The sequence below is a fragment of the Parambassis ranga genome, chromosome 5 (assembly GCF_900634625.1).
Source record: "Parambassis ranga chromosome 5, fParRan2.1, whole genome shotgun sequence".
Classification (NCBI taxonomy): Eukaryota; Metazoa; Chordata; class Actinopteri; family Ambassidae; genus Parambassis; species Parambassis ranga.
This window is the reverse complement of record NC_041026.1, coordinates 11,679,314-11,703,571: the sequence shown is the minus strand read 5'-3', so window position 1 is coordinate 11,703,571 and position 24,258 is coordinate 11,679,314. Positions and strand designations below refer to the sequence as shown.

Genomic DNA, 24,258 nt, shown 5'->3' with positions numbered 1-24,258 from the left:
ATATAGACAAAGAAACCAAATCAATGTTAGCTCTGTCATCAGGAAATGAATCAGCTGCTGATGATTTGTTTATTAGATCAGTGAAGATACACTGGGAGGTGTTTCTCTCAGCTGCTCTTAGATCAGAAAAAAACACACTGAGCAGATAATCACTTCATACTATAGACATATATGTGTTTAAATATACATTACATATATGTGTTTACAAATACAGTACGGGTGTGATGAAGGACTCAGTAATACCAGCAGACTCCTGTGTGTGTGCTGTTGTGACCTTTGTTTTCAGAGGAAGGTCATCTGAACTCCTGCATCTCCTGCAGGATCATGAGCAGCTGCTGTGCTGTCAAATAGCACTAGTTACTGTCCCTAAACACATCACAGAGACTGTGACCGCTCTGTCTTTATATGTTCCATTCTGACTCAGTAAACCTTTTCAGATATTGTCGCTGTATATTTAGCTTGATATTTAGCTGTAAAATTGAGAATGATCCACTTTCACCAGTTACTGACTGCTGAGCGGCTCACATCACATGCATTCCATTGCATGTGATGTGCAACACAGGCTCGCCTGTTTTATTCTTGCCACTGTGTCATCTGCACAGCATAAAGTATTAACACTACAAACCTTCATACAGTTTTTGTTGTGCAGCAGCTTTTTTCCACCAGAGGAAGCAGGAAGCAGTCACATTAAAGATCATCACTTCTCCACCTCTCAGCAAACTGTTTCCACACCAGCAGGACCATTTGGTTTTCAATTGAGTTGAAGTAAATCAGTTCTCCTGGTCACAGCTGAGGTGTTAATACACAGTTTGTTCTCAGCCATTTAGCTTGTGACCTGTGGGACTCATAAAAGGGAAGCAGTGTCTTCTTGTGACATTTTACAGTTTGTATTTGTTTACAGTTTGTGTGAAGTGTAAATTGCAGATAAGGAGCAAAGATTTATTTATTTTCGACAATAACTGTATGATCATTATCTTGAGTTTGTGAGTTCTAATGTGTAGTTGGGGCACAGGGATGTCATAGGTTGAAGCTATGGATGCACAATACTTTGAAGACTCACCCTTAATCAAGAAAACATAGGAAGTAGTCTTTTAACTTTGCGTCTGATCGTCCCACTCTGCTTTCTTTCAGGGAATTGCTGGTACTGATGTGGCAAAAGAGGCCTCTGACATCATCCTGACAGACGACAACTTTACCAGTATTGTCAAGGCCGTCATGTGGGGGAGAAACGTTTATGACAGCATTTCCAAATTCCTGCAGTTCCAGCTGACTGTCAATGTGGTGGCCGTGATAGTGGCGTTCACCGGCGCTTGTATCACACAGGTAAGGATCATCACAGTTTTTTATAACGATGTGTCATGAATACAATGTTAAAGCTGAAACCACTCTATTCATGGTGATGGTGTTTGTTACGGAGCATTGAGTCCTGTTAAAGATAATGTGTCTGTGGTGCCAATATTAATATTTTATCAAAATGGTTTGTGTGTAAATAATGTCTTCCCTTTATCTATGCACCCTGCTCCTAGAGCACCTTGTCATTGTAACAGCAGATGATATAAAACGCAGTGTGTTTCGAGCCAAACTTGCAAAACCATCACGCATGTTGTTGTTGATGAAGATTCTCAGTCATCCAGGTCATCATACGTAGAGAAGATTGAAGCAAGGCGTCTGGACAGTCCAGACGCCTTGCTTCAATCTTCTCTACATCACGCATGTTGATACACTATTGGCAAGCAAATGTTTGATTAACTGAAAGCTTGTGTTTTTCAGTTTGATTAAATGTACTTTGAGGCTCACAGTTGTTTTTCAATGCATCTGCTGCCACACTCGGAACATCTGCAAATCTCCAATCAAAAATGATTTCAGTGATTTCAGTGCAGTGAGGAGGCGAGGCAGCCGTGTCACATTTTCTTTGTTTCATAATGTGTCTCTAATCAGGAAACTGAACTCCTGACACAATAAGGAAAAAAATCTTGGGGCTGTGTATTAATTGAAAGGCTCACAGCTGGCAGAACAGATAACTAACTCAACTACAGAGCCGAGAACATAAAGTAGGCTAAGATTCAGCCTGAAACCATGGCAACACATCACCATCATAATCCTGAAATATAACGGGGACTCAGCAGGTCTGTGGTCTCTGTGCTGCGATTATACTCACTGATGATCTGCCGCTTGGTTTCTGTTTGGCCGCTGAAATGTTGGCACTGATCATTACAAGATGATTTATGTCTTTGTTGTACATACAGAGGACGGACTCAGGGGAATATGCAGGCCTTCAATCGTGGAGGGGGGTCTACTGAAATGTGTGTGTGTGTGAGAGAGTGTGTATTGGTTATAGTGCTTCATATAATGACAGCCATGTGCTTTCTATATATTTGCTTTCTATTTATTCTGCATATCTGCATAGTAACAGCAGTGTCAGTTTGAACTGCCAACAAATGGCAGAAAGTCTTCAAGAGTAAGCTTAGGAGCTTCTGTAGCTGAGAAATCATCAATGCATCAAACAGTTCTAAATACCTTCTGAACTATGAATGATTCTTTTGTATAAAATTGAAGTGGTAGTCTGCTTCCTCAAGGTCACCTGAGTCTGAGCTCCCAGTATGCAAGTTGCATTGGGTAATTGGGTAGCATGGGTAATGATGGGCACGAACTGGCTGATGATCAGATGGACAAAACATCTGTCAGTTTTTTTTGACTGGCAAACACTTTTATTCACCAATCCTGATAATGTGCCTGCTGCAGACCTTCATTAAGTGATCCCCAGTGTGCTTGGTTTGAGTATGCTACAACTGTAGACAAAGCCTGCACAAACACAAAGGAAGAGGATGGTGGACCTAAAACTCTTATTGGTCGTTGAAGCAATTTAATAAAGTATTTCTGATTCTAAATTCTGAATATGTTTTTTCACACTTACATTTATTCTCCGTATAAACGAATCACCTGACACCACCTCCTTCTCTTCTTCCTACAGGATTCTCCTCTGAAAGCCGTCCAGATGCTGTGGGTCAACCTCATTATGGACACTCTGGCATCTCTCGCTCTAGCAACTGAGCCACCCACGGAGTCCCTGCTGTTACGTAAACCATACGGCCGCGACAAGCCTCTCATCTCCAGGACCATGATGAAGAACATACTGGGTCATGCCGTGTATCAGCTTGTCATCATCTTTACCCTGCTTTTTGCTGGTGAGTTAACAAGGAGCGTGGTTCAGGTTCATTTACTGTCATTTTCTATGATTGCACATGATAGGATGATCAATCCCACCTCGATTGTCATCTTTGTTCGAGCACCTTTGCACAATTTAAATTTGTTCTGTTGTGTTGTGTAATAAAATAGATATACTAATATTAAGCAGTTGAATAACAAAGTAGATTAAAAAGTTAAGAACAGAGCAGCGCAGTAACAGTGGCAGTAGCAGCACAGCAGGCAGAGCAAGTGCAGAGGAGTTCATAAGTCTTACAGATTGGGGTTAAAGCTGCATTTGAGCCTTGTGCAAAAATTAGACATCAAAAATTATGCATCATCTTTTTTTCCCCTCAGGTGAGCAGTTCTTCGATATTGACAGTGGCCGCAACACCCCCCTTCATTCACCACCGTCAGAACATTACACTATTGTGTTCAATGTGTTTGTCATGATGCAACTGTTCAACGAAATCAACGCAAGGAAAATACATGGGGAAAGAAACGTATTCGAGGGCATCTACAGGAACCCCATTTTTTGCAGCGTGGTACTGGGCACCTTTGCCTTGCAGGTATTGTCACTGTGCATCTATCATCTTCTGTCAGATAAGTGAAAGTCACTTTGTGCTTCTTAACAAACAGGTTGAAGATAGTTTATAGTAGTGATTGTGTTTATTAACGTAAAATGAACATGATCCCATGGAACAGATAAAACCAGAGCTAACTCTTAACATTTCATGATTCTTCATTCTCTCTGTAGTTGCAATCACCATTAATGCTGCATAATCAGATTTCAGTTATGATGTACCTGTTTTTTCTTTCTCCTCAGATTGTCATTGTTCAATTTGGAGGGAAGCCATTCTCCTGCGCAGCTTTAACCATCGACCAGTGGCTGTGGTGTGTGTTCATCGGTGTGGGAGAACTGCTGTGGGGACAGGTGAGACCAAAACCACTCTGAGCAAACATCCAAACACAACATACCGGGCTTGTTCTGAGACCAACGCATGTACAGAGAAGGGGTGAGAGGTGGATACATATGAGGTCCGTGGCAGCAAACTGTTGCCTGTCACACTTGTGCTGCTGCAGCGTTGCCATCACAACCATTGCCATGGTAATGAGCTCAGCACATGAAAGACTCCTGTTTACGAGCGCTGGGGGAAAACAAACCCAGCGTGTCAGTCCCTCTGTGGATACACACACACACACCATCACACGCATGATCCTGTTAATATGCACGCATACACACATACAGGTTTAGACAGCATACGTTATAGAGAAAAAAAAGTTCAACCATACAAATCCTGGTGGGTTCAGATGGAGGGCAGAGACTGAGAACAGAGAGACGGAAAGATGCTGACAGAAACAGGCTGATCGGAGGTCTGGGATTTATTTTAGAAGTAAAATGCCTTTTGTTTCTAACACACAGAGTGAGAGAGAGAGAAGAGGAGAAGGTGACAGAGATATAAAAAGCAGATATGCAGCTGCAGCAGGAGGCTGGGTGTGTCGCTCTCCGTTCTTTAAAAACGAACATATAAGAAATAGAATAGAAGAAATAATTCACAGTAGAATATAATAAAAAACTGCAGTTACATTAGACTAATATTTGAATAATGAAGCCTCAGAGACTGATTTGGCTGCATCCAATAGTGCAAAGTCTGCAATGGAAAAATCTAGGATGTATACAAAAAAAGTTTCTGATACCCCAAACTAAAAGTGGAAGGATCACAAAATTTTTTTTTTTTTTTTTTAAAGTACAAACATTACATAAACGGCATTGGAAATTTCAGAGATTCCATTCTCTAACTGTGACAATATCGAATTCCTTAACACATTATACAACTGTATCCGGCTGCTAAGCTAGAATAATTGTATTAACACATTTACTTGTGCAATCAATTTACTTGTGGATTGATCCATGTTTTCTCTCAAATTCAGCTGATCACGGCCATCCCAACACACCACCTGAAGTTCCTGAAGGAGGCAGGTCATGGAATTACAAAGGAGGAGATCCATGAGGAGCAGCTGACAGAGGGCGCAGATGAGATTGACCACGCTGAGATGGAGCTGAGGAGAGGACAGATCCTCTGGTTCAGAGGTTTGAACCGCATCCAGACACAGGTAAGGCCACTGCAGGTCAACATAACACCCAGAATAAATCAAGTCTAACAACCACGAAATGCAGTATTTGTGGGATGGCACTCAACTAATGTTACTGTGGAATGAGGATTGAGTGATAAACCATGTGTCAAGTCTAAAAAAGGTTATGAAGAAGCCGTTATTCTCTGAGGTTTGTTAGGGATCTGTAATAACAAAAAAGTGATGTAGTAGAGTTATGTTTACATGGGCAGAGGATAGGGTATTTTTATAGTCAAGTTGACCTGACTTCCTGACCTCAAAGGGAAAACAGTGTATATTAAGCCACACTAAGTAATCTCTAGCTGCTAAGATCTGTCAACATCTGTCTAAAGCTGGAGTCTAAGTAGTGCCGGTACTCTCTGGTGTCATATTTAGGATGCAGAAGAGAAAAGTTCATTGTAGCAGCACCTGATAAGCTAATTAATTGTTTGTTTCTCTGACTGGAGCTACATGCTCATTCCTCTGTGGAACAAACTGTTTTCCCCATTCAGTCCCATGTTGGTGTTGCAGAGTATGGAGGTAAAACAGGAGCTTTAACACACACGCACACACACACACACACACACTGCAGCTTTTGTCTAGTTAATTTCACACTCTGCTGCAGAGCTTTACCTCAGAAGCACTTCATTAAAACTTAGACATTAAAAACGAAACACTTATTGGATATTTTCATTGCTTCGTAACCTAATCAGTCTATCGGTAAGTGATACCTCTGTTTTTATTCATAAAACCTCATGAAAACCCAGATAATTTAAACATTGCCATATTGGGAAAAGTTTGCAAGTTCATAAAAAAACTCTCATCCTTTATTTCACAGATAACAGTCCTCCATTATTTGAAGTTTGGTGATTTACATTCAACAGCAACAATTTAGTACTTCACGCTATGTTACATTTACAATGACACATAGCTAGAGTCTATCTTAGTATACTAGTCACTCCTCTCGCGTCTGTGTGTGTGATATCCTCCTACAGGATAGATCAACACTCACTGAGCGTTAGCATGTCCACGGGCAGTCCCATTCAGTCCCTGTAGGCTTCATTAGCTTCAATGCTAACACCCACGTACAGTAACAGCAGCCAACGCTCTGCTCCCACACACACACACATCCTGCACACACACAGTCAGAGTCAGGGAGGTCAGGTGTTTTCCCCACAGCAATGGACTAACTTGCAGTTATTGTGGCCAGAGGGTAAACACATCTGAAATAATAACAACTAATATCTTCTGGTTTCTCCTCCGTAGTTTCTCTGTTTGACCTCTGCAACTGCAGCTGCCCTATTCAGAATATCAGTTTTAATGTTTTGTAAATGTTTCCTGCCTTTTGCTGTACACATTTACTTTATATTTTATATATTTAAGTTGAGCTCTGTTTTTGTTATTAACCTTCACCTATTCCCTGTGGAGCTTTGGAGCTTTGTGAAAAGAGGATGTCACGCGAGAAGAAACAGAAACAAAGTTCTTGTCCTCCTGTGTCCCCACTATCAGACACGGTGTAGGAGAATGAGGATGCTCTCTCCCTCTCTCTCTCTCTCTCTCTCTCTCTCTCTCTTCTGTTCATGGCTGTTTATCTGTAATATCAGTCTTCTGCCCTCCTGGGATAGGAGGATGGGAGGATGAGGGGATGGAGGGGGAGGTGACGAAAGGCTGCAAGCTAATTAGGTTCTTATCTCTCCACACTCCTCTTCCTGTCCTCCTCCTCTCTAATCCTGGTGGGCAACATTGTGCCGCTCAACGCCTCAACAGTCAAACACAGTGGGGGAATAATTGGTACAAGAAGCACCTCACTGCTGAAACTTTATCAGTCATTCCAAACGACACAGTTCTGCACTTCCTTCTGTCTCAGCCTTTTCTCTCTCTAAGTATAGACAGATTCTAAAGCTCTTTGCTCATTGTCACATTTCTCCTTTCATCCCTTCACTCCATCAGAGCTTTCATGGATTTTCACATTTTGTCAGTAACTAAATGACACCTTTCTGTCTCCTCTCAAACTTCCCCTCACTCTTCTCCTCTGTCTCAGTTCCTCTTGTTGTTTCTGTTTACATGTAGCTAGGAAGTCACCTGTCAAGTTCAGTAGGATACCTGAGCTTTTGATGAAATCTAAATCTTAAATAACTCGACTCTGGCATTAAAGTATCTGTATATCTCACCTAGATTGTCTCAAAAAGGTATAGACTTGATTAGCCTACATAGCTGCTGATAGCTTTTTTTGTACTGTTTTTGTCCACAGCTGGCTCATCGTATTTGCAGAAACTGAACAAACCTGTTATGTTAAGGTGGTGGAAACAGTGAATATGCTGTTGATAGTTCGGCCTCCGAAGAGCACACTGCAGATTTGCACTGGGTTTTCTTCTTCTGTCTGTCTGAATGAAATAGTTTTGACTGACTTTCAAACATCAAACTCTCTCTAACCTCCCCAGAAGTCTTGTTTCCTCTGCCTTGTCTTCTTCTTGCTCTCTCTCTCTCTGCTGTCTAACAGTGTGTTGTGGCTGTCCTTCCTTCAGATGGATGTGGTCTATACCTTCCAGACAGGCCAGGCGCCGGTGCCCGGTGCTCTGCGCCGCCAGCCGTCCGTCGTCAGCCAGCATAATGACGCCACTGCCGCCAAAACTCTCTCTAGCCCTACCCACGTAGGGCTTAGCTCCTCCTCTTCTCTCACCAACTCGGCCGGGGCAGCGGCCCCTGCTGCTGCTGCTTCTTCCTCCGCTGCAGGCAGTGAGTCTGTGACTGGAGGCCAGTTAACACCACGCTTCACTGGGCTGGACTCTTTTTTCTCTTTTTCAAACACTGAACATTGCATGACTCACCATCACACTGCCTCTGCCATCAGCAGGTGTCTGCATGTTCTAATTTCAAATGTCTGATCAGTGTGTCATAAATATTGTAATTCAAGTGGAGACAGCAAGAGAGACCCGAAAGAGAGAAACTAAACTCATTCCATAATAACTGTAAATCCACAGTTTGAAAAGAAGCCCTCGAACAAAGCTGGTCTAATCTCAGTGCTTGCTGAACGGCATTGTCTGCAGCTGCTGCCTTACAATAAAAGCCTCCCAAAGGTTTTCTGGTGGACGGCTTTTACTGTGAAGCATCAGCAGCAGGAAATGTTGAGTTTCCATTTACAGTAAGACAGAAAGTTAAGCTCTGTAACAGCTGCAGGGAAGCAATAAACAATAATCAGAGAGATTCAGTTACATGATACAAACATACTGAGAACTGAACTTTAGACGATATTTGAAGAAATGGATCCACAATTATCAGCTCATTGTCTTCCTGAAGTGGGATCAGAAGGTGGATATCGTTCTAATTTCTGGAGCTGGAGTCAAGAGCTTAGCATAAAGAAACAATGAAGCCTATTCAAGATGACTAAAACATATTCAAAGCTCAGCAATGAAAGGAAATGCAACCACAGCTGTTATAGAAAATCTAACTGAGAGAACATGAAGACAGCCTGTCTCCATGTGCTTGCTGCTCATCTTCCTCCCCTTTAGCGTTTTCTCCACGTTTCTTCCTTTTTTAATACCTTATATACATTTCATTCTGCCTTCTGCTTCTCCTGCATGTTGTGGAGATTTCAAACTCTTAACACGCATCTATTAACCCTGATGAGACTTGCTGCCTGGCGAGTCAGGAACAGATCACAGTTGGCACATGTGGCCTGCGAGAAAAGAAGCTGTGCATCCTTCTCATTCGTGACAGTTCGGAAAAAAAAAGCCTATTTTCTTTGTTGTGTGTTTTTTTTTCCCCTCTCTTTTTATCAAAGGCAACAGCCTGGTCACCATGATTATGTTATGGGTTAATCCTGGGCAGGGTTAAATCTGTCTCAGGCTCAGCAAGTCTCTCATGGTTTAACTTGTGTGTGTGTGTGTGTAATGTTTGCATGTATGCTCTATAAGCTGCAGTGCTCAGCCTGCAGCTCTCCTCTGGCTCAGTAATAGAGAGCTTTGAACTGCAGGGTTATTAATTATAATGAAGACTCTCTGCTGGTGCGTATAAATCAGTGTGATCAGCAGCAGCCTCTGTGGATTCATCACAGAGAAAACGACTTTCGGCAAAGAGAAGAGAGCAGCTAAAGGACAAAAATGAATCTGGCTCTGGATACGATTATAAATACTTAACAGTGTGCATGTGTTTGTTGTGATTTGTAAGGGTGTTTTTGTGTGTACTGTATGTGTGTTTTTTGTTTACTGGGGCTGGCAATGTCATGGATGCGTTGGCAAAGCGGGCCCCAGATCCACAGGGACCCCACAAGTCACAGTTTTTCTGGGAGTCAGTGTGTGGCATTTATACTTTTTCATGCATACAAAACTGATTATGTACTAATCTGCACAGCTGAAAGACAAATTTTGTTTTTTTGTTATTTAGATAATTCTGAGGAAAATTATAAGAACTAAGAACTAATCAATAAGGCACATATAATGATTATATATATAATCATAAACATGAAAACAAACCCAGGACACACACATTTGGTCTTTGGATGTGTCCATGTTTGCTATTTTGGGTCAATTAGTCTTCCAGTTTGTTGTGATGGAACTTGACCTCACACCTCTGGGATGAACTAGAACACCAAGTGTGAGACCAGGGCTTGACCCACGTCAGTGTTTGACCTCTCTAATGCTCTTAGGGCTAAATGGGAGAAAATCCAGGTTCAACATCTGGAAGTGAAGAGGAGAAGCAGATACAGCAGGGGATTAATGTTTCACAAGGAGATGACGAACCATATGCTGCTCATTGTTTAACACACACAGGATTAAGTTTAAACTCCGTATAAGTGACTGTGGGAGATAGACTTGTGTGTTTGTGTTGTCTGCATTGTTGGTGTTGCACATTCTGCGTTCAGCTGCCTCCAACGTTGTGTTGGCCTTTATTTTTTTGACCTTTTGTGTTGATTTGTTTTTCCCACAGTGTCCTTCAGCTGTGTGTGGTTTTGTCCATCTGTGCCCAGATTCAGACACACGACTGCCATGTGTCCCATCAGCCCCTGCTGCCTGTTTGACATCACACTTTCATGAACTCTGTGGCTGCTGACCTGCTCAACTGCTGATGGTGTTTTTTTTTTCTTCTCTCTTTTAGATTAAAGTGGTGAATGCATTCCGTAGCTCCCTGTATGAGGGGCTGCAGAGCCCAGAATCCCGTAGCTCCATCCATAGCTTCATGGCCCATCCTGAGTTTGTGCCCCTGTCCGAGGAGGAGGAGGCTCGCATCCCCCCAATCAAGGAGGCCGGAGACGAGATCAGTACCCTTCCCAGCTCGTCGTCTGGCGCCAAGGGAGGAGGAGAGCCTCCCAGCACCTTCCCCCACAACCGCGAGTCATCCATCTGAGTTCCTCCTTCTCCACTTCATTAGCATCATCTGTCACCCCACCAACTGAACTGTCACACTGAGGAGGGAGGTCATACCCTGCTCATCTCGTCATTCTGCACATGCTCTACACACACACACCCCTCTCCCCCCCCCATTCCTGCCACGTTCTGTTTTTCATACTGACTGTGGCGTCATTCTGCCTGTAAGTGTGTACCTCCACCCCCACTCCACGCATGAACCTGTAGAGGGTGGAGTCCAGAGTCTCCACAGTGGAAGGCCTGTCTTATAGTTCATTATTCTTTTTTTCTTTTTTTTTAACTTAAAGCTCCTTTTTAAAAGTTCTTAAACTTTGTTGGGTTCAGTCTATGCGGGACTCACAGCAGCATGTCGTGTTCTGTACTTGCTTCATTCCTGCGTGTTGCGGCACCGAACTTTTCAAAGAGTGCAGTGATTCTGATGTACATACATTTCTGCTCTTCTACACATCTATAAGCCGGGTGTTCAGATGATTTTTAGGCAAATGCAAAATTGTAACCTTTTTGTTGTTTTTTTTTTTAGATGTTGACCATTTGTTTGTTTTCAAAACCTTTAACAAATGATCATTGATGGTTGATTCAAACTCCTGAGAATGTCTTGTAAGTGTGACACTACAGTCTTTAAGGTTCAGCTGTTAAAAAAAATGTCCTACCCTTTATCGTGTTTGTATGTGTTGGTTTTTCTTTTTAGCTGCTGTTTTGCATGTTGAAGGACAGAATGTTTACTACCCAAAAAAACCCAACATGGTGACGACCAGCGAGGCCTCGCTTTCAGCTCAGTGGGGGTCTGACCTCATCTCATCCAGTCAGGGTTCTGGTTCTCTCTGCCCCTCCCCCCCACTATGTTCATGTCTATAGGAAACAGGAGTGTGGCTCATGTTTCCCGCTCTAGTAGGATGCATGTTTTCTTTCATTCGTGTTGAGTCGCATGATAACTTAGGAATGAATATTTGGGATTCCGTTTCGACTGCAGTGTCCGTTAGTCGCAGCAGCATCTGCTCAGAGCTCTGTGAGCTGTCTGCACAACCAAAACAGGCTCATCAATACTCAGATAAGTGGAGAGAACCATCAAACACCGATGTACTGATGTCGTAGATGACATGGCACGTCCCAGTCAGCCGACGGTCTGTCTAAATGTTGTCAGTCACTACATAAAGTCATTAGAGCCGATAGTAAGCAGCCCGTCCTCCACAGTGTCACTGCACAGTTGGCCCAATCTTCTCATGTCTAATGGTCTAAGAAGGCTAAATCAAAATGCCCACGTGGATTAGGTCATGGTTTCTTGTATTCTCGTCTTGTTCCTTGTTTGTGTCCAACCTCTTACAGGCTCCCGTTGGAAGTTTGTCAACCAATCACAACTAACCAGTGTGTCTGCTCACAGCCACACTAGGCCATAGCTACAAATGAATGGCAGATGTTACACTAGTCCTTGCACTGAAGCAGATGTAGAGGTATAATCTGGGCTTTTCCATAGTGTCGGTGAATTGTGAAGGTTTGGGACTAAACGCTGCTGTTACAGAAGAACTTTGGACAAAGTATTAAAAGCTCTTGTTTGTATTGATGAGTCTGTTTTGGTCATGGTGCAGAAAGTACATGGCACTCTGAGCAGGGTCTGGACCGTCTGCCTGTGTTAAAAAACAAATCTTAGTACCATTTCTCATTCCTTGTTTGTCAAACTTTATAAACAGAAACTAAATAAGCTGTCAGTGGCATCATGCAGCCAGCTGCCGAGGACGCAACGGTTCGATCGTCAACTCGCCTCTCCAACCCGCCATGTTTGATTGACAGACATCAGCGTGGTGGCTACACTGAGGTGTATGGAAGTCTGATCATGTCGCTAGTCAGCCTGTAGAGTAAAATCCACTGTGTCCCTGCTGCTCAACGTTGTCTGCAGATTATTGTCTTAAAAGAAGAAGAAATGATCCACCAATCAGAAGCAGCGACGCGTCTAATCCCCTCTTAGTCTGACTAGCAGCCATCAACCTATCTCTGAACAAGGACACATTATTGAAGTAATGTGCTACTACTGCCATATTTCCAACTTTTTGTCATGACTAGGTTCTTCCTCTCCCCTCTGATGAGCTTTTTCTATGTAACTCAGAGCCATATTTTATAGGTTGTCTGTATTGTTTTTTATCTCATTGTTATCAAAGTTTCCTTTGGACTCCCCCCCCCCCCCCCGCCCTTCATCCCCCTTCACCCCTTCCTGGCCCTTTACTCCAAACATGACCAAAAAGCAAGGAGAAAATCTTCAGTCGTCACTGCCGAACCAAGTTTAAAGGACCTCTACAATGTTTACATGAAAAGCGAGTCGGTGGCAGTTCGCCTGCGCTTCTCTCATCCGACCACTTCCCTTTCATTCCCTTGCTTTCCTGAATCTTAGAGTTACTATTTAACTAAATGGGGAATCTTTCTTGCATGGTTTTCATATAAAATTCAATGTTTTGCTCATTTTTTACAATTCTTCTGTATTTTTATATTAAGTACTTTTTAATATTTTGGAGATATATGAATATATATGTATAGGCTGAAGAGTTTGGTGACAGTGCAGTACATGAATGAGATGAATCTACCGTGGACTCTGTCTTTTTACAGCTCTCTAAATATTTATGCCACGTGTGTCGTCTTGGTCACCTGATGTTAGGGCTCAGAAACCTGCAGTGACTTGTTTACTTCCTGTTGGCCGTTTAATTGGAATCTCAACAATCTAGCCTCATCAGCCCCTTTTTACATCAGTATAATCAGTTTATCTACAATGTTGTGACACACTACACGCTGTGTGAAAGTTACCCAACTCATCAGAGTTCAGCAAATGCAACATGAATACAGCTAACTGTATCAAACATTAAATGGGAGTATATAATTATTTATCCAACCTCTTGCTTTGTTTGTTTCTGTACTTTGAAGCTGATTCCTTTGAGTGAGTGGATTGATGCTGTTTTCCAGCTGGAAGCATAAAGAGAAGCAAAGCTGTGTCCTGCCACAGGCTCTGCCTCCTCATACAGGGGCGTACTCTGTTGTTGAAAAACCTCCCCTCCCCTGTAGACAAACCCCTACTGAGAAAGTAACCTGCAAAAAGGTTTATTAGGGGACACTAACAGCTAGAACCCCACCTTAACTTGGGACAAGGGTCAGATTTTGGTTTCTTGAAACTTGTTAGACCAGTGAAGAACTTCCCCCGGAACACCGAAAGTGTCATTTCAATATCTAACTACATTTAGAATCTATATTTTCAAAGGTTTACCACTCACTCACTGTTAATGTTTACATAAAGGGTCATGGGACCACAGTCTGACCAAAGACGCTAAAGATGATTAAATATTTTAGTTTCATTCCTGGCCTTTATTTTGAAATTCTAGAGGAGATGGATCCTGTAATGGGACACAGCTGCAGTCCTAGAAGTCAACACTGTTTTCTATTCAGCTTCAGATATTGTCCACAGGAAGAGGGCAGGACATTTTAAAGCACTTGTGACATCACTTCCTGTTTCTGCCATGTGCCTGTAGACAAACCTTCCAAATGATGATGCGTTTCCTCTTTGTTTTGTCCCACTGCTGAAACCTGCGCTCTTACAGTCAGTACAATGTAAATAATGTCATATAAGTGAGTAAAATGTTCCTACTGCCTGTGTCGGTGGCAGGAAGTGATGGGAGAGGGGGGCAATCAGCCAATCAATCAAGCAAAGCTTTAAGAATGTTCTGCCAAAGTCATTTTGCTTTTCTTCTCTGGAGGGCAGGATCGAGTTTGTCACATGATTCTCTCCCCTATCCCCTCCCTACCACCTGGACTAGGTTGTCTCCCCTGTTCTTGCCATAGCCTCAGCCTGGCAGTGGTGGTCTTGTGTTGGACTGGTTGGACTGGTTGCCCTCACATCTCATGCCGGATACACAGCGCAGCCGCACAATCAGAGACGCTGTGATGAAACTGTCCAGATGAAAACCTTCATGTTTTTTGGACTATCCTGTTTGCCATAGTTTTCCATTAGGACTTGTGAATGGAGCAGGAACTCGTTTCTTATCCAGTCACGGTTGCATTCTGACTGCGTTGCTTCCTCTTCAGAGCACTGCCTTTTCTCTGAACAGCTTCCTGTCGTCAGATATTAAGGAATTCTTCAAGAACGTTCACATCCACTTCAAAAAAAAATCACAAATAAAAAAAAAGGCTCAAATGAACTGGAATACCACAGATGGAAAAGTCATAATCACTTAACATATATATCTATATATTTATATATTATATCTATGTATTTATGTCTGGTATATATATATATCTCTAAGTGTGTATATATTGGATATAAATTCATAGATATATGTGGTTTCTCAGTTGAACTTCATTGCAAAAAAGACTGAAAAGATTTTTTTTCTGTAATTACTATGATACACAGTAATAGGCGTTGGTGTTATTTTTGTATAAACATAATATCATCTATGTGGCATGCATGACATATATACAAAATTTGGTGGTTTAAAGCAATATGTCCAACCTGGTGCGATTGGTTCTGTCGTGTTCTGTGTAGCCTAAAGCCAGATAAAAAACAAAAACAAAAAAAAGAGAAACTGCATTTGGATAAACTAACTGTTCAGTATATGTGTTCAATGTTCTGTGTTCTGCATGTTTTAGTATGGAATGAAACATCCCAAATGTTGACTTGTTTTTCCAAAATGAATCTCAAACACAAGCAACACCCCGCACACACACACACACACACACACACACACACGTATTTGCACTGTGAGGTGAAACACACTGAGTAAATTAAAGCTGTGTGACTTCTGATGGATGGATTGATGAAAGATGAAACTTTTTGTGTCCGTCATCTCATTTTATCCAGAAAAAAAACGGCTAAGAGATCCGTCCTCTCCTCCGCCTCCTTGTTGTTTCATCCTCAACCCCATCACACAAACACGCAGACTGCCCTTGAACTCATCACCCACTCATCTGTATGGTGAGAGGAGGATGAGGAGGAGGAGGGAGACGCTGACAGTTATCATTCAGCATGTGTGTAAGGTAGGCCTTCATCATCTCACCAATCACCCCATTGATCCATGATCCTCCTTCTTCTCTCTGCTGCCCAGTTTGGGAGAAAAATAAGGATAATGGAGTTGGAGTCGTTAGTGAGTGTGTCATCTTATTGCAAATCAGTATCATGTGGAGATTTAATTTGTCCATCAGAAAATGGTGTAGATGCCCTTTATAAACCTGTAAAAGTCCAAAGATGTTTGAGAAGATGAAAGTGATTTATCATCCAATCTGTTACAAGACTTGATCTGCACCTTCTTCTACTTTTCATTAAAAACCTCTGTAGTGAAGAGGTTAAAGAATGTTTTGTTCCAAATTATCTGTAATTCAACAGAAAAACAGTTCAGTGTTGGATTTGTATTTATTTTAATAAGGTCTCATCATCGGCATGTACACACAGTGTGTCTTCTGTTGTTCTCTTCAGATGGAGCTAGGCGAGCTGTTTCCATTTCCTCGCTAAACATGCATCCGTCAATCTGCACTGAACCTGAACAGACATTCAAACTTCATAACCACGTCTCCTGTCTGTTTACTTGATGTTTATTTGAGGTTTTCGGGACTGTTTGTGTCACTCCACCAGTGTGAATGTTCACGTTTGGCAGCAGATCCGCTGACGGAAACATTGAGGTCATCAATGCAAGTCACCCCCCAAATAAAATGTCTGTCAACGGTTCTGTGGATTTTCAGCTTTTCCCCTCAGACCTTAACCCATTACCAGCCAGAGGAAAAATGGCAGCTCTGGTTCTACATGTGTGCCAACAGGCTTTACTATAGCTGTTTCTGGTCAGAGGCTACAGGTGTATGTGTATAAATAATTAAAGAAAAATGGGTCAAACAAAGCTGAGCCCAGTCTTTTATGTTTATCTATGAACACCTGGGCCCCTCATGGCTCAGTGGCCAGACCTGGTTCAGTTCAGACTTAATTATCTCTAAAACATCTAACCCCTGATCGGTCTAGCACTACAATCAGTTCAAAACTTGACATGTTTAGTGTTAATATTCAAAGCGTGTGACCTCACTGTGTTCAGTCCTGTCTGGCCTCAGCTTCGATTTGTCCTTGAGTCCAAATAAAACTTCCTGTGCTTCCCAGAATGTGTGTGTGTGTGTGTCCCTGTTTCCTCAGTGTGTGTCACCTTTTCTCCCACCTTCACTCTCATCCGGTCTGTTTTCATCGGACTTCCTCCTGCTGTTTGCTTCAATCTATGCAACAGAATCCTCCAGTTCAGTTCCAGTGGTCCACTCAGTCTCTCTCTTTCTCTCTCTCTCTCTTTCTGCTTGTCTCGGTCTTGATCTTTTTTTCTGTTTTGGTTTTTTTGTACAGACAGAACCACGACACCTGTACACTGATGTATGTATGTATGTACGTACGTGTGTGTGTGTGCGTGCGTGTGTATCACAGGTGCACACACACACACACACACCCACACACACGTGGTTTTCTTTACTCTTTTGTAAGATATGATCATGTGGAATGCCTTGGTCTTAGTGTCATGTCGTTATGCTGAACAAAAGATGATAATCAAGCAACTGAGTAAAAGTTGTTAAATATATATATAATATATAAATATATATATATAAATATATACAAATCTATATACATAAAATAAATAAAGCCATTGGAATTTGAAATAAATCTGTGCCCATTTGTGGTTATTTTTATTGACTATTGTCCTGTTTATACATCCTGTATAATATACAAGTAGGCTAATAAGCGACAGAGATTCAAGCCCAGGAAACATCACGTCACCATGGAGACCAAGCCGTGGCCATTCAGGTGTCACAATGAGCAATAATTGTACGTACTGTAGGCCTGCATGGTAAAAGTGCGGTGAAGGTGATGATAATGTGGGTGAGGTCCAGAGAGCTTATATAAAAACTATGTATATTGTATTTGTTGTTTAAATTAACAAGACAAATACGTGAAATTGGAGAAAAAATAAATACTGCAATACTTTGATTTGTTCACATTGTCCCTGTAATTAATACTGCAGCCGCTGGGTGGCGCAGTATTACTGTATTTTTACAGTTTGTTGTGGTTTGTTCGGTGTTCTCCTTCAAATCTGCAGCTCCTGTTGCAGTTCAGTGCAACACTGCCACCGTGTGGACACAGGAGGGTTGACAGCTGGAGATCCAGGTTCACCGTCCTGTCAGGTACATTTTAAACTGGAGGATATTTAACACTTATGTTAAACTGCTTGTTAAAATGATTATGTGTTTTTGATTTAGTCAAGCTTTATTTTTATCATTTTATCGATCGGTGAGTGAAACCGGTAAATCAGTCATATAGTTTTCATGTCGGAAAAAAAAAAACATCAAGTACTACATTACCCATAAGTCTCTGTGGCGCTACCTGGCTCACGACAGTCTGTCCAATTCCAATCTCCTCGGCCTATCGCGTACGCCGCCGTCCAATGTAAGATTGGATTTCATCCAATCGCGCGGCGCGACGACGCTCGACAGCGCCAATGGCGGCGCGCATTTCCATTCTACATTGGATGACGTAGCGAGTCCATAGCAACCGCTTCCAGTCAGTCGGTCGTCTACGACGAAGGATTCGACGCGTCTAAACAGTAAGTAAATACTGCAAACGTGCGGTTTACAACAGCGTCTTGTATCGTTATAACGTGATAAGACGCTGTCACGTTGTAAAACAGCGGCTCATCCCGTTATAGCATGACAGGACGCGATGAGCCGCTAGCTTGTTATAACGTGATAAGATCACGTTATAGTGACATAAAGAAAACATAATTCAGTTCAGCGCTTCCGTACATTATTTGAAAACCAGGAGCACGTGTTCTTTATATTACACGATCGCTGTGGACGCGTATGTATTCGCATATTAACTGTTTATTTAGTGCAGCGGCGTCACAGCGCGTTGTTCATTATTGCATGCTCAGCGTTTTTTATTGTTGTCAGTGTCTTTAGATGAGCAATAACCACACGGCTATGGGAGAAGATGAGTGGATGAGCAGGCTGCCAGCTCAGGTGTTTGCCCTGCTGGAGGCTGCAGGCGAGCTCCTAGGCAGCAGAGGTGGCATGACCTCTATGAGAAGGTAAAGTGTTAGCCTGTTACTTACTATGGACATTATTATATAGCATCATGCAGTTTAATGAGTGACAGTTGCTTCAATACACACAGATAACATCAAATGCTGTGTCTGTTACATCATGTAATGTTGCTTTACCAGCCTGCCACTCAGTGTCCTGCTCCTCTCCTGTTCACTAAATCTCCCTTTGGTGGGGTGCACTCTGCTGCATTAAAGCCTAGCTTGGTGGCTAGGAGGACCACCAGTCCTCATCCTCTGTGAGGAGGAGGCTACCACCACCTCCATGCCACAGCCTGGTGTATCCTCAGCATCTGGGTATGTCAAAGCACATTTATTTGTAGTAACATTAGTTGCTATTAAGAAATATTATTGTGTGATTTGTGCTTTCTGGGTTCTTATATTTCTCATCTCTGTTTTCCCCCCAGGCTGTGGTTGATGCTGGTGTGCCAGGCATAGACAGAGTTGACAGCTTGGCAGAGTATCTGGTGGAGCTGAGGAAGCAGTCCTCTCTAGCCCTCACCAGTCAGCAGGTCAGATGTTTGTGTGTGCTTCTGTGCCTGTCATACATGTCCACGCTTATATTTTCTTTTCTCATGTGCCTGTGTTGTCATTCTGCTCTCTCTCAGGTCAGCACCATTGTTGTGTCGTGGCAGAACCTTCTGGACTACGGCAAGCAAAGGGTGGTGTTTGCTGCCAGGCACCAGAGCAGGCTGAATACAGGCAGGTTTAGGTCGCCAGAGAAGAGGCAGGACTTTACACCCGGGGTGGAGAGCGACAAGCGCTCACCACTACTGCACCACTGGCTCACTGGCCAGATTGCTGTCGTCTAGTGGAAATGATCTTCATTAGGCTCTGTGCTATCCACCGTAGTCCCAAGAAAAGGGGGACAAGCACATTTTCCAGATGGGACCACATCTTGGAGGATTACCGTAAAATAAGGCAGCTTATTCTGTGTAATGGGGCTGTCATGCAGCAGACTAGTATGCAGCTGGTGGACATTAACCACACTACTCTGGTGCAGTGGCACAACAAGAGGGTGAAGAGGCAGGACAGTATGGTACTGATGCAGGTGCTGGACCTCCCCAGTCGTGGCAGCTGACCCTCTGCCCCATGCAAATGTGCCCCCAGCATCTGCCCCAGCCTGTCCTTCTCCTGCCCCTGTGACTACTGCTGCTCCTGCACGTACACTGCAGCGTGAAGTACTGCACAACACGTGTAAGAAGTGTGGACAGTACAGGACAGCAGAAACTGGGCACAGCCAGTACAAGGGGACAGTCTACTGCCCGAAAGTAGAGACTGTCCCAAAAGAGCAGTGGCTGGACAACATAAAACAAAAAAAGTATAATATGACAAAATATGAGAGAGGCATAGATGACCCCTCGGACAAATACCCTCAGCACTGTGCCAGACCTATTTTTATAAATAATTGTTTTTGTTATAATTTATTACTCTGTAAAATGCTTGTGACAACTATAAATAAAGTTTGGTAAAGTGAGTAATGTATTGTTTTCTGTGTGTTTTTGTGTTGAGATTAGAGTCTGTTAAGTGCTGTGTACATGAGAAGTCTTTGCTTAATGCTGTTGTGTGGGCGTGTAGAGGGCGATGATGGATCTCACCACACACCACAAATGCAGACATAAAAATATCAATATATCAGTAACGTAAGGTTAATAATCGGCAAAATCGGTGTTAAAGTGATGTCCAGTTACACATTTTTTTAAATCAGTCCAAATCTAATGCATTAATATTTGGCGTTTGTGGGACTCGAACCGGGAACCTTGGGGTCGAAGCATAAATTAATATAAAAATGAAAAACAGGTTTAAAATCATTTATGTCCAAATAAAAATCATCTCTTCCCTTCTCTCACGTTTTTCTCATTTTTCTCCTCTTCTTCCTTCTTTTTCCTCATTTTTTCCTCATTTTTTCCTTCTTTTTCCCTCTTCCCCCTTCTTCCCCCTTCTTCCCCCCTTCTTTCCTTTCTTCCCCCCCCATGACAGACTATTGTTCCCCAGCTTTGGCGCAATCGGTTAGCGCGTTCGGCTGTTAACCGAAAGGTTGGTGGTTCGAGCCCACCCAGGGACGAAACATTTTTCCTTTACATTTTTTTGGGAGAGTATGGAAGCGTATTGCATTCACTTGAGTAAACAATAAATCCTGTTTTTACCAGAAATATTTTAATCACCAGACTGCTCTTCACAACTCAACATCCAATATGATGGTTCACTTGCCATGATTCAGATACACCAGGGAAATAAAACACACAAGAAATCAGAAACATGCTCTAAGTATTTAGTACAATTCCACTACTGATCCCTCAGATTCAGAAGAAAACCAGCAACACTGTCCGATGTGCCTCTGCTATGACCCTGCTATGGCCAGTGAAGTGACAAGCTAATTATGCTAGGGCTAAAAAAATTTTTTAGCTAAGGCTAATGCTAGCTACCTAAACCTACATACCCAACGTTTCATATGCTAAATAACACATTCCATTAAAGCATTTCTAATCACAGCAGACGTCATAGGATACAATTTCTGATTTAAAACACTTCTACGCTGAGTTTACTTATGTTTTATCATCTAAGCTAGAAGCTAACCAGATAGCTTGAGAAACGTTCACTTACTGTATCCAGAAAGTTAGCCTACACCGCGGCTGCACTCTACAAAATAATATCATATGCATCATATCATTATGATACATCATCAGCACTTCGTGTGAAAGATTACTCAAGTCTCACGCAACGACAGTCCAATCCAGTCAGAGCGAACTGCGCTCACAAATTTATCTGCAATTAGCGACCTATCAGCCAATCAGAAAATAGAATTTCTTGTTGCCGGGTAAGGAGTGAGTTCCATGAACGCACAGTGGACGTTATGGCATATGGCTATACACCAGAAGTAAAGAGCGGCTTTCCTTCTATGATATTGATCCCTCCCTTTGTTTTTCAGTCAGTCTGCTTGTGGCCAATTGCTGATCAAGTCATTTCAGCTAATCTGTTAATCTGATCTGTTCTGTGAAGTCTTTCTCTATAATCTGGCAGTCCAGTTGATGGTCTCATTGGGATTACAGTGAAACAGAAATATGATTTTTGTGGTTAAAATCATGGTGGCACAGAGAGGTAGAAGGTAACAGATGTAAACCTATTGTTTTCATAATAATCTGGTAGTGTAGTGCCACCATTAGGCTGTTTCATGTCATCATTGCTTAAAATAAATAAGAAATTATTATTGAAATCTTTACTTCTGTAGGTAAAATAGGTGCTGTTGAAATCCACCAGAATGCAGGAAATGGCATCTACTTCAGACTCCCCTCCCCCAGAGGTGTCCCCCCAATACTTTGACCACTGATGTTTATTGTGGAAATAATCAACTTTAAGCACAAATAATAATGTAAGAGATGTTTTCTGCTAATTTATACAGTGGATTTATTTCCAGCTTGATTGTCAAACATTACAATCTGCATCCTGCCTCTTTGTTCCCCGCATTTCATCACGCCGCTGTGATTGACTCCTTAATGGACCGCCGTCACATTTCTGACGGAGGGAAACCTGTCCTGGAAGATGTTGTCAAGTCGATTACATGTCCAGCAGTGACTGTGGTGGTGCCGTGGCAACCAGGGACTTCAGTCTGTTGGGTTGATTAGTGCTTGTTTTGATGAGAAGAAGGTGGAGAGGAGCTCCAGGCAACAAACATGCAGACAGAGAGTTCAGAAAAGTTTCTGACTGACAGTGTGCTGACGCTGTGTTCATCCACTCAGTGACTCACTCTGAGCGTCTTTCCCCTCAAACATCAATAAAACCATTCAGCCATGTTTATCCAAACTCCTCTTTGTCAGCCGGATGAATCTGAGGAGCGCCAAGGATTAGAATGGCAAATAGAGAAAATCATAATCCCTTAACTGTATTTCAGCCTACTTTTCAAAACACCTGATTATGTAAAGAGCCTCACAGTGAGGTGCAGGAAGCTGTTTGGGATCAATGAACACAAAAACATGTTTGTATTTTCTCTCTGCAGACACAGAACCACATGTCAGAGATGAAGCTGCTGACGTTCGTCTCATTAGCAAAACAAAGTCTTTTCTTATGTATAGTGAGTTCTAAACCCGTGGGAGGTCTGTACGATGTGTGTGTGTGTGTGTGTGTGTGTGTGTGTGTCGGAGGGCTTTATAAAAGGTCTGCAGGTCGACGCTGAAGTCAGTTTAGTGTCTGATCGTCAGAGGAGCTGCTGTCACCATCAGGGACCTTGTGAGTACCTTTTCATCACTAAAGACAGATGTGACTTTTTCATTTTACAGGTTTGTCTTTAACTCGGAATGGTCCGATAGGTCTCTGACATCCATTAATTGATTTTCCTTTTGATCAATTTGATAAAAATGAGTGCTAGTTTTGTATTATAACCTTTATTACAGCATTTATTATATTTCTAATAAACACAGAGAGGATTTGAGCTGATATTTTATGTCTAATTCTCTGTGATTTCTCTTTATCTTTGGTTAAAACCTAACAAAACTAATCCTCCTTGCAGGTGAAACCTTTTCTGATGTGTTGCTGTTTCTGTTTGCGCTTCTGTAAATGTGATGATTTATGTTCAGACATTTCTGTCATGCCTGTGTTTCAACAAAATGAGCTGCTGCTCTTATTTTAAAGACTAATGGAGACTTTGGACACTCAGCTTTGTGTAAAGCACTGTGGAGACGCTCACGGTGATTTTACCTTGTTGAAGCAGGTGTTAGTGAGAAGAATCAAAAATAATTAGTTATAATTAAATATTGTATTTTTGTTGTTGTTGGTATACTTTAAAGTCAACTTTAAACTGTTTTATTAATGGTCTGAGGTGGAACTTTGGACTCTGAACTGCATGATATCTGCACAGATTGTGAGGATTGGTTCAGTTCTTACTGTGAGGTTCTGGCTGTTTTCTTGCAGAAGATGCAGATGTCCCACAGGCCTGTGCAGTGGCTCGCTGTCATGCTTCTTGTTGTTACAATCGGCCAGTGTCAACAGAACGACAGGTGATATTTACTGCATGCTTCTTTTCTTTGCCTCCACCTCGCTCTGTGTTTTTGTCAGACTCATGAGTTCTGTTTGAACTGTGAGGGTGTCTTCTTCTCCTCCTCCTCCTCCTCCTTCTTCTCCATCTTCTTCTTCTTCTTCTCTGTCTTCCTCTCCTTGCTGCAGCCGTCGAGCTGTGACTGAACACCAGCTGATGCACGACCGTGGCCGAAACATCCAGAGTCTGAAGAGACTCATCTGGTTGTCCAGCGCCATTGAGGGCCTCCACACCGCCCAGACCCGCTCCGCTGCCTTCAACCCCACGAAGGCCCTGAACTTGGCTCTGAATCCACCTCTGGTTCCTGTCAGGGGAAACCCCGACCCCGCCCGCACCCGCAGCCTCTTGAGAGACTTCTTTAATCCCCACCTGACCAGGCTGTCAGACACGGATCCCTAACAGCAAAGCTATCTGTTGTGCATTCAACTGCAGATGTGTCCACTTGTAAAAAGATTAAAGCAGACCGGAGGTAGATAGTTTTGTGTTTAAT

The 24,258-nt window shown here is 42.5% G+C and overlaps 2 protein-coding genes and 1 non-coding gene across 8 annotated transcripts in view; all 3 read left to right on the top strand.

Moving 5' to 3' along the window:
* The window catches only part of LOC114435541 (plasma membrane calcium-transporting ATPase 1-like), a 63,017-nt gene extending 47,562 nt beyond the window's left edge, over positions 1-15,455 (top strand). For 2 of the 6 annotated variants that reach the window (XM_028405268.1, XM_028405267.1), the window contains 7 exons: positions 1,132-1,323; positions 2,972-3,185; positions 3,541-3,752; positions 4,010-4,117; positions 5,116-5,298; positions 7,821-8,031; positions 10,222-10,339. In XM_028405268.1, the coding sequence (XP_028261069.1) occupies positions 1,132-1,323; positions 2,972-3,185; positions 3,541-3,752; positions 4,010-4,117; positions 5,116-5,298; positions 7,821-8,031; positions 10,222-10,328 (1,227 nt within the window). In that variant the 3' untranslated portion in view covers positions 10,329-10,339. Of the gene's footprint in view, positions 1-1,131; positions 1,324-2,971; positions 3,186-3,540; positions 3,753-4,009; positions 4,118-5,115; positions 5,299-7,820; positions 8,032-10,221; positions 10,340-10,389 lie in introns of those variants that run through there. The other 4 variants (XM_028405271.1, XM_028405269.1, XM_028405272.1 and 1 more) reach the window with 3 other exon arrangements.
* A 5,275-nt stretch (positions 15,456-20,730) lies between these two features.
* On the top strand, positions 20,731-20,802 carry trnan-guu (transfer RNA asparagine (anticodon GUU)). The gene has a single exon. It is a non-coding gene; the product is annotated as a tRNA-Asn (tRNA).
* Positions 20,803-22,932: 2,130 nt separating this feature from the next.
* Positions 22,933-24,167, top strand: pth4 (parathyroid hormone 4). Its single transcript, XM_028405136.1, has 3 exons — positions 22,933-22,963; positions 23,645-23,730; positions 23,897-24,167. Exons 2-3 carry the CDS (start codon positions 23,648-23,650, stop codon positions 24,165-24,167), a joined length of 354 nt encoding a protein of 117 aa, XP_028260937.1. The 5' UTR covers positions 22,933-22,963; positions 23,645-23,647.
* The last annotated feature ends 91 nt before the right edge of the window (positions 24,168-24,258 follow it).

What these genes read in the sequence shown, in the direction of transcription:
- pth4 (XM_028405136.1), top strand. Translation starts at nt 23,648, where the DNA reads ATGCAGATGTCCCACAGGCCTGTGCAGTGGCTCGCTGTCATGCTTCTT. An exon ending in CAGTGTCAACAGAACGACAG is followed by an intron (nt 23,731 to 23,896) that starts GTGATATTTACT and finishes TCCTTGCTGCAG; the next exon opens with CCGTCGAGCTGTGACTGAAC.